General features: G+C 37.0%; 1 protein-coding gene across 1 annotated transcript in view; it reads left to right on the top strand.

The window, feature by feature from the left end:
• Positions 1–12,949, top strand: part of DDX10 (DEAD-box helicase 10) — a 243,907-nt gene that overhangs the window by 32,381 nt on the left and 198,577 nt on the right. The window contains exon 9 of the mRNA XM_070425965.1: positions 1,457–1,541. Coding sequence (XP_070282066.1) covers positions 1,457–1,541 — 85 coding nt within the window. The remainder of the gene's footprint in view (positions 1–1,456; positions 1,542–12,949) is intronic.

The raw sequence follows: 12,949 nt of genomic DNA, 5'->3' as shown, positions 1-12,949 counted from the left end.
TTTTTTTTTTAAAGGGTCTGTAGGCTTCAGATACAGCACAAAAAATGTCAAGAACCTTTGTTCTAGTTTATTTTAAAAAGTTTAGATGAATGTATTCATAAATAGCATGTATATTCTTAGGTGTTTAAAAACTTTTCATCAATAATATTAAACTAGTCTATGACTTGCTTTTAAAGTCTTCCCATGTTAACGTGCAAAGATCCAGTGTATTTTGTAGAGTATGTCATAGCATGAATTTATCCATTCCTGGAGTAAAGGACATTTAGGTTTATGTTTTTATTCCAAAGAGGTGCAATGAATAATCTGAAGCTCTATTCTTATGTAAATGTTTAAGAATTTCTTTAGAATACACCAGTATCTTTTTTAAACTTTATTTTGTTCTTAATTTTTTCTAAATTATTTTACTTTTTTAATGAGCAACATATGCATATGGGTAAAAATGAGTTATGAGACAAACCAGTCCCTACTCTACCCCTCCTCACTTTAAAAGCAATTATTTCAGTCTGCTATTTCTTCTTTTGACATTTTGAAGTAATAATCTTATATTGTCAATTCTTAATTTGTCAAGTTTAGAAATTATCTCAAGATTTGCTTTTAAAAAATATATTTTTATTGATTTCAGAGAGAGGGAGGGAAAGGGAGAAGGGGATAGAAGCATCAATGATGAGAAAGAATCATTGATTAGCTGCCTCCTGCACGCCTCCTACTAGGGATCGAACCCGAATCCATCTCAGGCATTTGCCCTGACCGGGAATTGAACTGTGACCTTCTGGTTCATGGGTCCACACCCAACCACTGAGCCACATTGGCTGCGCTAAAGATTTCCTTTTGTTACCTCTTTATCCTGTTATTCCCATCTTTTTTTTATAAAGTGCTCAGTCCTTTCCTCTATTATAGAAGGTGGTCTGAAAACCTCATAGCAAAGTTTCTAAATGACTAAAGATAGTAAGAGAATGAGCATTAAGGAGTTGAGAGCAGGATCTCTGGAAATGAACGGAAACTTATGTAGCCAGAAATATATATGGAGTAATTATTGCCAGGAAATTGGGAGAGGGACTTAATTCGAATGGAGATGGTATTGCAGGAAAAGTAAACCTTTATTTAAATTTGGAAACCAGTTTTATGGTTCACTAGGAGCCCATGAGAACTGGTTCTTTTAGGTTATTAAATATCAGGATATTTCATTATTTGTGTAACACAAAGCTGTCTGTCTCTGCTGTGTCAGATAAGAAATAATTTTTCACATTCAAACACTGTCATTAATTTTAGCTCACTTTGTCAAAGAAGTGTTTATTATCTCTTGGTTCATGCAATTAATTTTATTTTTAAGAGTCTACAGATTATAGCTATCAGTTTAATTGATAGAAAGTCCTAGCAAGCAATATTGTAAAATAAAAATAGTGCAGCAGGGCAGATCTTGAAACTGATTTTCTACCTTGAAATTCCTTCTGTACAGATTTCCCAGCTGTGAATTGGGTTCTTCAGTTTGATTGTCCTGAAGATGCCAACACATACATTCACCGTGCAGGTAGAACTGCCAGGTAAGTGTGCTGGCCCATTCCTTTGCTTTTGGTGCTATCTAAATAAAAAACTATGCTCCCTGAAATGCAGACAAAGAATTCAGGTACGTGAGTATAGTTGGGCATTTTTATGGTGTAGTTTGAGAACATCTGGTCAGCTGTTGCAAGTCGATATAGCTGAGACTTGATTACTGCTGCGAAAAATCAAAGAAAATCTTATTTTAGTTTTTTTTTCTAACTTTGTTTATTTACTAAACTTTTTACAAGAACTGCTCACTGAACATCATCTCTCTGGAACCTAATGAACCCTCAGTGAGGTATAGGACTGTTATTTAATATCTATTTTCAGAGGAGGAAACTAAGTCTTTGAGCAGTTAAACAATTTTTTGACGACGCACAGCCCCAGGATTCTAATCCAGGTAGTCTGACTTCTCTAGTCTAGATCTGTACTCTTACTTTCTATGGTATCGGCCCTAAGAGGCAAGGTGGTTTTGAGCTGTAGATTTCTCTTTCTTTTTTCTCCGCTAGTGTGGAAATTAGACATTCCTGGAGACTACTCCCAATTACTCCCTTTTTCAAATATGTCCCCCTTCCTCCCCAATAAAAGCATCACTAAAAGTTGGTGGCTTAAAAAACTGAAGTGACTGTTGTTCTAGTTAGTGTCTCTTCCATCATGAAACATCAATGTCTCATTGACGTCCACATTATAAATATTCGCTTAACCAGTTTTGATGAGAAAGAAAGTGGCAACAAAATGGAAAACCAAAGAAATAGTCTATCTGTGGCTAATCATAATGAATCATAACCCTACTGTGGTTATTATTTTGGCTGTTTCCAATTCTTAACCATCACAGGTATCAGTAAAATGAACAAGTGCTAACAAGTGGTGGGGAAACTATCTGGAAGAGAATATAGCAAAGTCATAATCATTTGGGAGTAAATGGCATAGAAAGGTATCTGAATGAATGAAAAGAATAACAAATGTCATTGCTATTGAGGTTGCAGTGAAGTTGGGATATGTATGCTGCTGGTAGAACTGTAAATGGTTAGCATCTTTCTGGATAGCATTTTGTAATACTTATCAAAAGTTTTAGAGTTCTTCCTTTTGACTCAGTAACTCCATATCCAGAAATTGATCTTAAGAAAATAGGGAGAAGGAAAAAGTTCCAGTCAAGATGTTCATTTTACTGATATTTGTGATGGTTAAGAATTGGAAACAGCCAAAATAATAACCATAATAGAGTTATGGTTAATTATGATTAGCCACAGATGGACTATTTTTTTGGTTTTCCATTTTGTTGCCACTTTCTTTCTCATCAAAACTGGATAAGTGAGTATTTATAATATGGGCGTCAATGAGACATTGATGTTTCATGATGGAAGAGACACTAACTGGAACAACAGTCACTTGAGAATTTTAAGCCACGAACTTCCAATGATTCCCCAGGGATGGCAGGGTCTTTAGACCAAGATTGGAATACTCATCTAAGTGGAGACTCATTCTCCAGCAGTTTGCTCTTCCATTTGCCCTGCATCTCCTTCAGCAAGTGGCCCAGTTGTCTTCTGTCCCTTGTTTATCTATGAAGTCCCTTTGGTGTTTACTTTTACATTTCTTTGTGTCCACAGTTCTCATGGCTTTAATGAAATTTTATCTTTTTGTTTGATTCTGTTGTTTGTTTCAGCTTAAGTGAAGGTTTTTCATATTCTTCTACAGCCTAAGAAGTAGGTTCAAACATTTTTCAGTTGGTTCAATTTCAGCCCATGGTCTATTAAACATGGGCTTTAGTCAAGGTCTCCTCACTTAAGTGCTTTTCTTTTGACCACCATGAAGAGAGAGCATGGTATAAGAATGAAAGGTAAACCTTTTTATAAATAGGATTTATGTATTAGAGGGTTCAAAGTATGTCATTTTATTGCAGTTAGATAATTTGAATAAGCAATGGGGTTAGAACTGGGTTCTGTGTATGATGTCTTTCTACATTTAGACAAACTTATCTTAGAATGACAACATTTTTTTTTTTAAATGGGATCTAAGTAAATGTGACCTAGGTAGAACAGCAGCCTTGTTTTCCATTTTATGAGAAGGTACATTGTGTTTCAGTGTCTGATGCATTGGGTACATGTTCAGATTATCTTTCATAGTGAGATATTCAGAAGTTTTTAGTTGTGGTTGTTGGAATGAATGTTTCTCTATTGTTTAATTCTCAACGAATGTGTAAAAAGTATGAATTTGTACAGGTACCCATGTACACACTTGCATTTTGTGGTCTTGTGGGCCTTTAGGTAGATAAAGTTGGGTCTGGTCTCTCACTAGCATATTGGACCAGGAGTAAGCAGGCTTTTAGATGTGTCATTAGTGTTCACATGGGCAAGGCAAACTAATCCCTTTAATAGAATACATTTAGCAATTTTTTGAAATTATTCTTCCTATATGAAGATTATTGGGCATTTTAGTGTATCAGGAAAACGTTGATGAAGGGCAGATATTTCCAGATTCTTATTTCCTGGAGAAGTTGTTAAAAATGTATGTAGTTGATCCTGGCTGGTGTGGCTCAGTGGTTGAGTGTTGACCTATGAACCAGGAGGTCATGGTTCGATTCCCGGTCAGGGCACATGCCGGGTTGTGGGCTAGATCCCCAATAGAGGGTGTGCAGGAGACAACCCATCAGTGATTCTTGTCATTGATGTTTCTATTGCACTCTCCCTCTCCCTCACTCTCTGAAATCAATAAAAAAAAAAAGAAAAAAAAATGTTATGTAGTTGAACATGCCATGGTGAACATGAAATTGGTCTTAATGACTGTGGAGCTGCGGAGGAGGTAGAACAGCATCACAATTGATTGTATTTTAAGAGAGAGAATACTAATTTGAAAAACTATATTATAATGCAATTTCTATTGTGGTCATTAATTTTTAAAGTACAAGCCTGTTTGATCTTTCATAACCAATTAAAAATACTTTGAATTGACACTTTTAGATATATAGTGAGTGGAAAGGTTTAGGATATGTAATGCTTATTTTTCTTTGTCAGTTTAATAAAAATTGACTAAATTGCCATTTAAAAGTTGCCATTAATGGGTTTAGAGATAATTAGAAAATTTCTTATGCCATGAGCCCTGGATAATTGAATTGAATAAAGGCTAAATTAAAATTTGAAATTAATTAAAATCCTGTGTATATGCTGTAATTAAAACCAGGTTGGCAGATAGCATTTGCTTTTGGAATTGAACGATGACATATAAATATAGATAAATGAAGTTAGTGCTTTGTGGCAAAATAACTAAAGTTTGGGAAAATCAGTTTTCTTTTTCCTTTCTGTGTTTTAGCTAAGTGAAAAGGATGATTCAGGTACTTGTTGCCTTGAAATACTTATTCTATTTTAATTTTTAATTTATTCACCTGTCTAAAATTCTTTTGATCTTTAGCAATTGAGAAAAATTTCCCTCTGTTTCCCTTAATCATCCATACCCCTTTTAACATAGTGGTTAATCTCCTTTAGAAACAAATGAGGCAAGGGATCCAAATCTAGTTTTATAAAACTGTATCCTGTGATACTTTCTCCCTCTTAAATGTGATTATCGTTAGGGCTTGCAGTGTTTGGTACTCACAAAATTAGGCTCTTCCACTTACAAAAAAGCCCAGTTGAAAATAAAGATTTAGGAATAGAAAATAGGTATACATCAGATACTCCTCACTTTCAAAATGCTTTCATTTGGGGAATGAGGGTCTGTGGGTAAACGGTGGCACCTCATGTAACTTTATATATAAGGAATTGGGAGTTGATAGGAGTCTATATATATATATATGTAACTGTTTTGTTTTCCAGAGTAGCAGTCCAGTCCAGCAATATTCCAGCTCCACTTTAGTTATCTTGGCTGTGTTTTGTGGCTCTCAGATTTTGTGGGGAGTGATTTAGGTGGGTCCACTAGGGGGCAGCAGAGGACAGTTCTTTGCATTGCACACTCATGGGCAATAGTTGAGATCAGCGGCAGCAAATATACAGATGGAAAGTGGTTTAAATTTCTAATGTGATAACTTGTGAAGAGTTTATGATGGTTGTTTTTTGGAAAGTATTGGTACTTTATAGAACAGATAATGAAGAAAAAATTTTAAATGTCTTTAATTGGTTTGTAAATTGAAATAATAAAAGTGAGAAGACAATTTCCATGAGTATTAATTTACTGAAGCTTACTATGTGTACCTTAGGTTTAAGATAGGTACAACATTTGCTAGTGAAAATTCTTTCATTCCTCTAGTTTAGACTTTACAGAGATTATCTTCAGCCCACTCTACCTTTAGAGAGGCTGGTACTTCCTTACATGACCTTCTGCCTTTGTCTATTGGTATCTGGAATTTAAAGCTTAAAAAAAGGAGGACAAAATCAATCCATTATTTTGCATCAAAGAAGCATTAGGGAGATAAGGAAGAGTATGACCAGTCTAGCTATCAAGGTAGGTAAAGGGGCTGATATTTCTTAGGAATCTGTTATTTCCCAGACCCTTCCCCCTTGCTCTCCTGCTGTCTGTCCTCAACACAGCAGGCAGAGTGATCCTTTTTAAAACACAAGTAAGATCATGTCACTCCTCTGATGGCTTCCCATTTCACTCAAGAGTAAAAGCCAGTGGCTTTCTGGGCTTATACTGTGCAACCCCCTTCCAACCCCAGTTCCTATTATCCTGTGCTCCATACTGGTCTTGTTGTTTCTCCTACATGCCAGGCATGTTTTTGTCTTAGACCATTATATTATGTTTCTCTGGAATGCTTTTTCCTTAAGTATCCACATGGCTGTCTTTCTTACCCTGCCCTAACCTCTCCTTCTTACCCGGTTCTTATTTTTTTTATAACACTTAACTCTTTTAAATATATTAGAGCATTAACTTATATTTATTATTTGCTTTTTGTTCTCTTTACTAGAATATAAGCTTTATAAAGGCAAGGCAGGTTGTCTACTTAACTGATGTACTCTGAGTGCCTAGCACAGGGCTTGCAGAGTGGACACTTGAGATAACACAATTAGTTTCTCAAATCAGATGCATGAATTAGAGATCTCACCTAATATATTAATTAGCTGTACAAGTTATCCTACAATTTAGTGACTTAAAGCAAGAAGTGTATATTACGGTTTCTGTGGGTCATCTGGGTCTTCTGGCTATTGGTTAATCACATGTTCTTAATCTATTAAAATTTAGTTTCATTTTTTTCTTGTTGTTGTTGTTGGGCTACAGTCAAGGTGTCACACAGCACTTTCAGATTCAACTGGGGATGGACCCCTTTCCAAGCTTGTTGCCAGGATCATTTTCTTACTGATTGGTCAGAGGTGCCTCTCATTTCCTTTCTACGTGGTCATCCTCATCATTGGGTTTCTCACAACATAGCAACTGGCTCATCAGAGAGAGCAAATGAGAGGGAACGGAGAGTAAGATGGAAACCACAATGTTGTTTATGACTTGGACTCGGAAGTCACACTCCATCGTATCTGTAGTATCCTAGGGTTACACAAATTAGCACAATTAAGTGTAGGGGGTGAGGTGAGTACGAGGGTGTAAATATCAGGAGGCATGGATTATTGGAAGCTGCTTAATACACCTAATATCAAACCTTAATAATTTCAAGGATAAAGGTAATCACGAGGTATATATGAGGCAGGAAAATATCTGGGGCTTTCAACACAGGTGCGCAGGTCCATTCTTGTACATCAGGATGTGCTCTGGCCCAGATTAACCTCAGAGTCTCTAAGGGATATGTATGGCTTATCACTTACACAGAAGGGCCATTGGTATACTCAGTTACAAGGCTGACCGTCATGACCTACCTCTTGAATCCATAGACTGTCAACAAAGCTGGTACATCCTGTTAATAGCATCTCATAGTTGAGGACTACTCTCACACTAGCAAATTTGCCAGGTTTGTTCCCAAGCAGGCCTGTCACTGGTATGTTTGTGAGGAGATCTGACTATATTGCTTTTTATTTATTTATGGGGTAGGGGGAAAACTGCGTGGGGGGAGGGGGTTGGGTGGGGAGCCCTCTCCAATCGGGAGTTTCTGTCTGTCTTTGCAATCATATGAACGAATTGTCTGAGACCACCAACCTAGTTTGGTTTGTTGCTCACAGAATAATAGGCATTTTTTTTCTTTAGTTCATTGGTGCAGATTTCCTGGAAGTTTTAGGATATCTTCCCTTTAATTTTTCCTAGACACTCTGATTTTACTTATGTCTCTCATCTTTGCTTTCCCTCCATCCCCCACTGCAACAGTAACTTGCTCTTGGCTCACTTTGCTCTAGTGTCTAGGACAGTGATGGTGAACCTTTTGAGCTTGGCATGTCAGCATTTTGAAAAACCCTAACTTAACTCTGGTGCCGTGTCACATATAGAAATTTTTTGATATTTGCAACCATAGTAAAACAAAGATTTATATTTTTGATATTTATTTTATATATTTAAATGCCATTGAACAAAGGAAAATCAACCAAAAAAATGAGTTCGCGTGTCACCTCTGACACGTGTGTCATAGGTTTGCCATCACTGGTCTAGGAGATCGTCTGCCACCAGAACTATGATTCCCAGCGTTCCTGGTGCTCCCCGCACTCTGGGCTTCCACTTCCGGTCCTGGCACTGCCATCAGAACTACTATTTCCAGAATTCCTGGTGCTTTCCGTGCTGGGAGCGACCGAGGGAGCCACAACCCCCCAAGCCTCCAGCTCTCCTGCTCTGTTCTCCACCTGGTGACTGAGGGAGCCACGTTCCCCCCAAGGGAGTGACCGAGGCGGCAACCAAGGGAGCCATGTCCCCCCAAGCTGCCGGCTCTCCCGCTTCGGCTCGCCACCTGGCACCTGTTTATGCAAATTAACCTGCCACCTTTCTTGGGTTAATTTGCATATTCACTCTGATTGGCTGGTGAGCGTAGCGAAGGGACGGTCAATTTACATGTTTCTTTTTTATTATATAGGATTTTTTGAAGCTGGGGAGACTTCCCTTCCCTTGGATCCACATGGGGAATGCTTGGATTATAGCTTAGCCACTTCCTCATACTCAATAAATATCTGAGTGAATAAATGAATGGACTCATTTAGCCTTTATGATAGCCTTATGAAAGAGATCTTATTAGGGAACTCTTCCTCAGAGATTAGGAGGTCAAATGTTTCCAAGCTCATTCAGGAAGCACTAGGGCTGGCATTATACTGGGGTCCTTCTGACACAGCTCACATTCTTTTTGTGTGCCCAGAGCAGCTGTTTTTACTTAATGAACTTTAGTGGTTACTCCTCCCATTCAGGGCTTCTAGACTTCATGAAAGCCAGGTCCTTGGAGAAGGAAGGTGTAGAAAGCTTTAATTTGTTACAATTTGTGATCATGTACTAAAATATATGCATTTTTTCCTTCTTTATTTGGACTATGAGAAACACATATTGCATAGTTGATCAAACACTCTCCTTAAAAGTCAAGAAACTTGGGTTTGGCTGTCATCAGATGGCTGCATACCCTTGGAAAAGTTATTAATTTCTTTAAGCCTCAGTTTCTGCTCCTGTAAAATGGGGTTAATTGTAGCTAGCTCAGTTTCTTGAAAGTATAATTTTAGGTGGTATCACTACTGCTTTAAAATGGGTTTGCTTTTTTATCCCCTCTAAATCTATTAAAAACAGTCTTAGAAATTTTCCTTTCTGGAGATAGTTGATAGTATTTAATGATTTCTACATTTGTCCTGTGAATGCCATAAGTCTTTGTTCTTATTTATTTTTTTAGATGCTTTCTATGCAATACACATCAACCAGCTTGGTTTCTTTCCAGTTATTTGATGGTGAACTTCATTTGTCAAATTGTTGAGCCTATTGTGGTATACTTGTTCATGTTTCCATGATCTTCAGCTGCAGATGACTTATTTTCCCCAGGGTATTTCCCTGTCTTTTTCTTTTTTAAATCTAGTGTAAGTCTTTAGATATTCTGAGTCAGAGATACCCCTTTTTTTCTGGGAATAAGCTCTCCTTCGTACCATGTTGAGCAGGAATAACAAAACAGTTGGACTCTGATGCCTATGGCTCACTTTCTGCATGGCTGGCTGCACTGTTCTCCCACAGTGGCAGGAACTGTTGGGGCTGGTTGCCACAGGTAAGGCCGAGGCATAGGGAGAATGGGAGATAGAGGGAGGGGGAAAAAGAGTGAAGAGCTGTGGAATAGCAGAGTGTGACCAACAGTTTTCTCCATTTCTCTAACTCTTGATCAGACTTGTATTGAGAACAGTGATTAGTATATTAGTAGTTGCAGGAATAGAATTTTAGCTCTTGAAAGGACCTAGATCATCTCATTCAAATTGTGTAATTTATAAATAAAAAAATGTGATAAAAATGCCCGGCCAGTGTGGCTCAGTGGTTGAGCGTTGACCTCGGAACCAGGCGGTCATGGTTCGATTCCTGGTTGGGACACATGCCTGGGTTGTGGGCTTGATCCCAAGTGTGGGGTGTGCAGGAGGCAGTCAGTCCATGATTCTCTCTCATCATGGATGTTTCTCTCTCTCTCTTCCTCTCCCTTCTTCTCTGAAATCAGTAAAAATATGTATTTTTTTAAAAAGTGATGTACAGTGATAAAATGACTCATTATCCAGGGTTATAAATAGTACAATAGGGATTTGAAATTAGTTCTTTTAACCCCAAATCCAGTATTTTATCTACTAAATACAGCAGTTCTTATCTCATGGTACACAGAAACTAATTACTAAAATTCTGTGGGATACCAAAAAATATATATTTTTGCTGATCTGAGCAAAAAATAGGTACAATTTTGATTCATTCACACCGAACAGCTATTGTTGTGTTGGCTGTTGTCATTTTTTTATTTGACAATCTGAGGGAAAAGACATCAGTGCCCTTGAGTAAATAGGGATTGCATGTTTTAAAAATTCTTGCATCATGATGGTGGAAAATCGCAGTACTAATGTAACTCCTGGTGGTTCGTTTACATTTGTTCATGCACCAAATATTTAGTGACCAGATTTTAGGTATAAATGATGTATATGTTAGGTGCGGAAGGCAAATTCATACATGTCTTCAAAGGTAATGGTCAGAATAAGGAAATATGCTAATATTGGTAGAACTAGGATGTGTTAATGAGGTAAGAATGATACAAAAAATGTAGATTATTAAAAGCACATACAGTTTTTTAGTTAATTTTAATAACTTGTTTTATTATAAAAGTAATGCTTTATTCATTATACAAATCCTAGACTATGGCAAGACAATAAAACACCCAAATCCTACCACCTAGAAAATTTTTTATATATGTTTGTGCATTTTTAAAAAATTATAAAAATGAAATTATTCTAAATAAAATATTTTATGATTAGTCACCTGGAGAACCAAGCTTGGAGAAGTGAGGGTGGCTAGGTGGTTGTGAACCCTGCCAGATCATGCTCATATCAGTAGAGGTATGGATGATCAAAATCAAAGGGTATTTACAGACTCAACTGGAACGTAGTGTGTGGTGGGGAATCTGAATTGGAGTAATTGAGGATTAATAGTTCTTGGCTAGAAGGCAAACTATTGCCATTATTTCAAATGGAGGAATTACCATCAGTTTATGGCTAGAAATACTAGTGTGCTCTAGGGTGTAGAGGTAGTTTCCTGATAGCAGAAAATCGGGATCAATCTATTGAGGATCCTTCTTTCTAGAGGGAATTCTGGTAGAGTTGAAAAAGCAATGAATTGGAAATGATAGGTCTCTGAAATGTAGTGATCAGTGTGCCACCCCGACACTTCCCTTGTCATTTCAGGAGCTTTATTTTTTATTTCTTTGTTTCTTTGTTTGCTTGCTTTTAAGTTTGGCAAATTACTGTAAAATGAAGCTCTGTAAATTCTAAAGAGTTCTATAAATGTAGCATGCCATTAATACTGATGGTGAAAATGAGATTTTTGTTGGTTCAGATTCTGGGATTTTTATATGGTGCCTAGAATGTCTCTTAAAATAATTTGTCTTAATATATGGAGTTTTAAAATGTAGTTCTTATGAAGAACATTTATTTCTCTTTATACATATACTTAGCCTTGGGCTTTGGATATTGCTTTTGAAATCTAAAAGCTAGCTCATGGGTAAATAAACTATTCTTGTAAGCATAAAAAAAGTGAAATGTGCTTATGCCTTCTTTGAAAAGTGCTTTTATTTTTGAAATAAGAAGCTTACTGGAAATTTTTGGGTGTTGATGTGTGGGAGATAATTTGTGCTTTCCATTGCTTCCGGAAAAAGTTGTGTAATGTAAGATAGGTAAAATGGCTGGTGATCTTAATTAGATGCTTGCCTTATTGGGTCCAACTTGACATTTTTACCCATTTTCCTTTGGGAATCTTTTCCTTCTAAATTTCAGTGTTGTGGTCTGTTTTAACCTTGTGTAGCGCATATATATATATATATAAATTTTTATATAAATATATATTTATATACATTTTTTTTCTTTTTCTTTTTTTCTTTTTTTCCTGTTAGCTATAGTTTTGAAAGGTTTGGATATGGCTCTCTTGTGACTTTAGTCATAACTCATTCTCCCAGATTCTTCTTGGGAGCATGAATGGGTAGATATGATAGATATAGATAATTAGATTATTCTTGTTTATGAGTCAGTCTAAAGATCAGAGACCTTTATTTTATTTTATTTTTTTAAATATATTTTATTGATTTTTTACAGAGGAAGGGAGAGAGATAGAGAGTTAGAAACATCGATGAGAGAGAAACATCGACCAGCTGCCTCCTGCTCATCTCCCACTGGGGATGTGCCCGCAACCCAGGTACATGCCCTTGACCGGAATCGAACCTGGGACCCTTCAGTCCGCAGGCCGACGCTCTATCCACTGAGCCAAACCGGTTTCGGCGATCAGAGACCTTTAGTAGATGACTTTTTGATGTTCTAGATCTTTCTCTTTACCCTTGGCTATAGTTTGGCCCTATATAGAGTCGCGGGCCTATTGATTTTTCTCTCCATCTCTGCATTTGGTTATAGAATGTTAAAGGGTTGTTTATCCTCAACCCACTAATCTCCCTTCTTCTTGATTGTTCTTTGGACCACACAAAATAAGCTTTTTTATCGACTTCACCCCCAGTCTAGTTGCCTTGAGGGCATTTTAATAAGTATACTACATAGTGGCCAGTATTAACTGATCTCTGTCCTTTTTGACCCTTATCCAGGTCCCTGATGAAATCTTGTAGTCTCAGAAGTTGTGATGTTGCTTAGATATTGTCTCTGCTCATGCTGTTACCTCACTACTTCATACAGTAATAATTTCTGCCTTCAGAGTTAGTTTAGTCCAACACTGTGAAGGGAGATGCTTTAAATTCATATTTCTTCATAGGAAATGAGGATGAAACATTTGAGTCATACTAGTCTATATTAAAATACAATGAGGAAGGTATTTGGTACTAGATTTTCAGTTATGAAATATACTTAGTGAAAGGCGT

Source organism: Myotis yumanensis, unplaced genomic scaffold (assembly GCF_028538775.1).
Source record: "Myotis yumanensis isolate MYYU_CA2020_CCGP unplaced genomic scaffold, mMyoYum1.0.hap1 SCAF_10, whole genome shotgun sequence".
NCBI classification, from domain to species: Eukaryota; Metazoa; Chordata; class Mammalia; order Chiroptera; family Vespertilionidae; genus Myotis; species Myotis yumanensis.
This window is presented reverse-complemented; position numbering and strand designations above follow the sequence as displayed.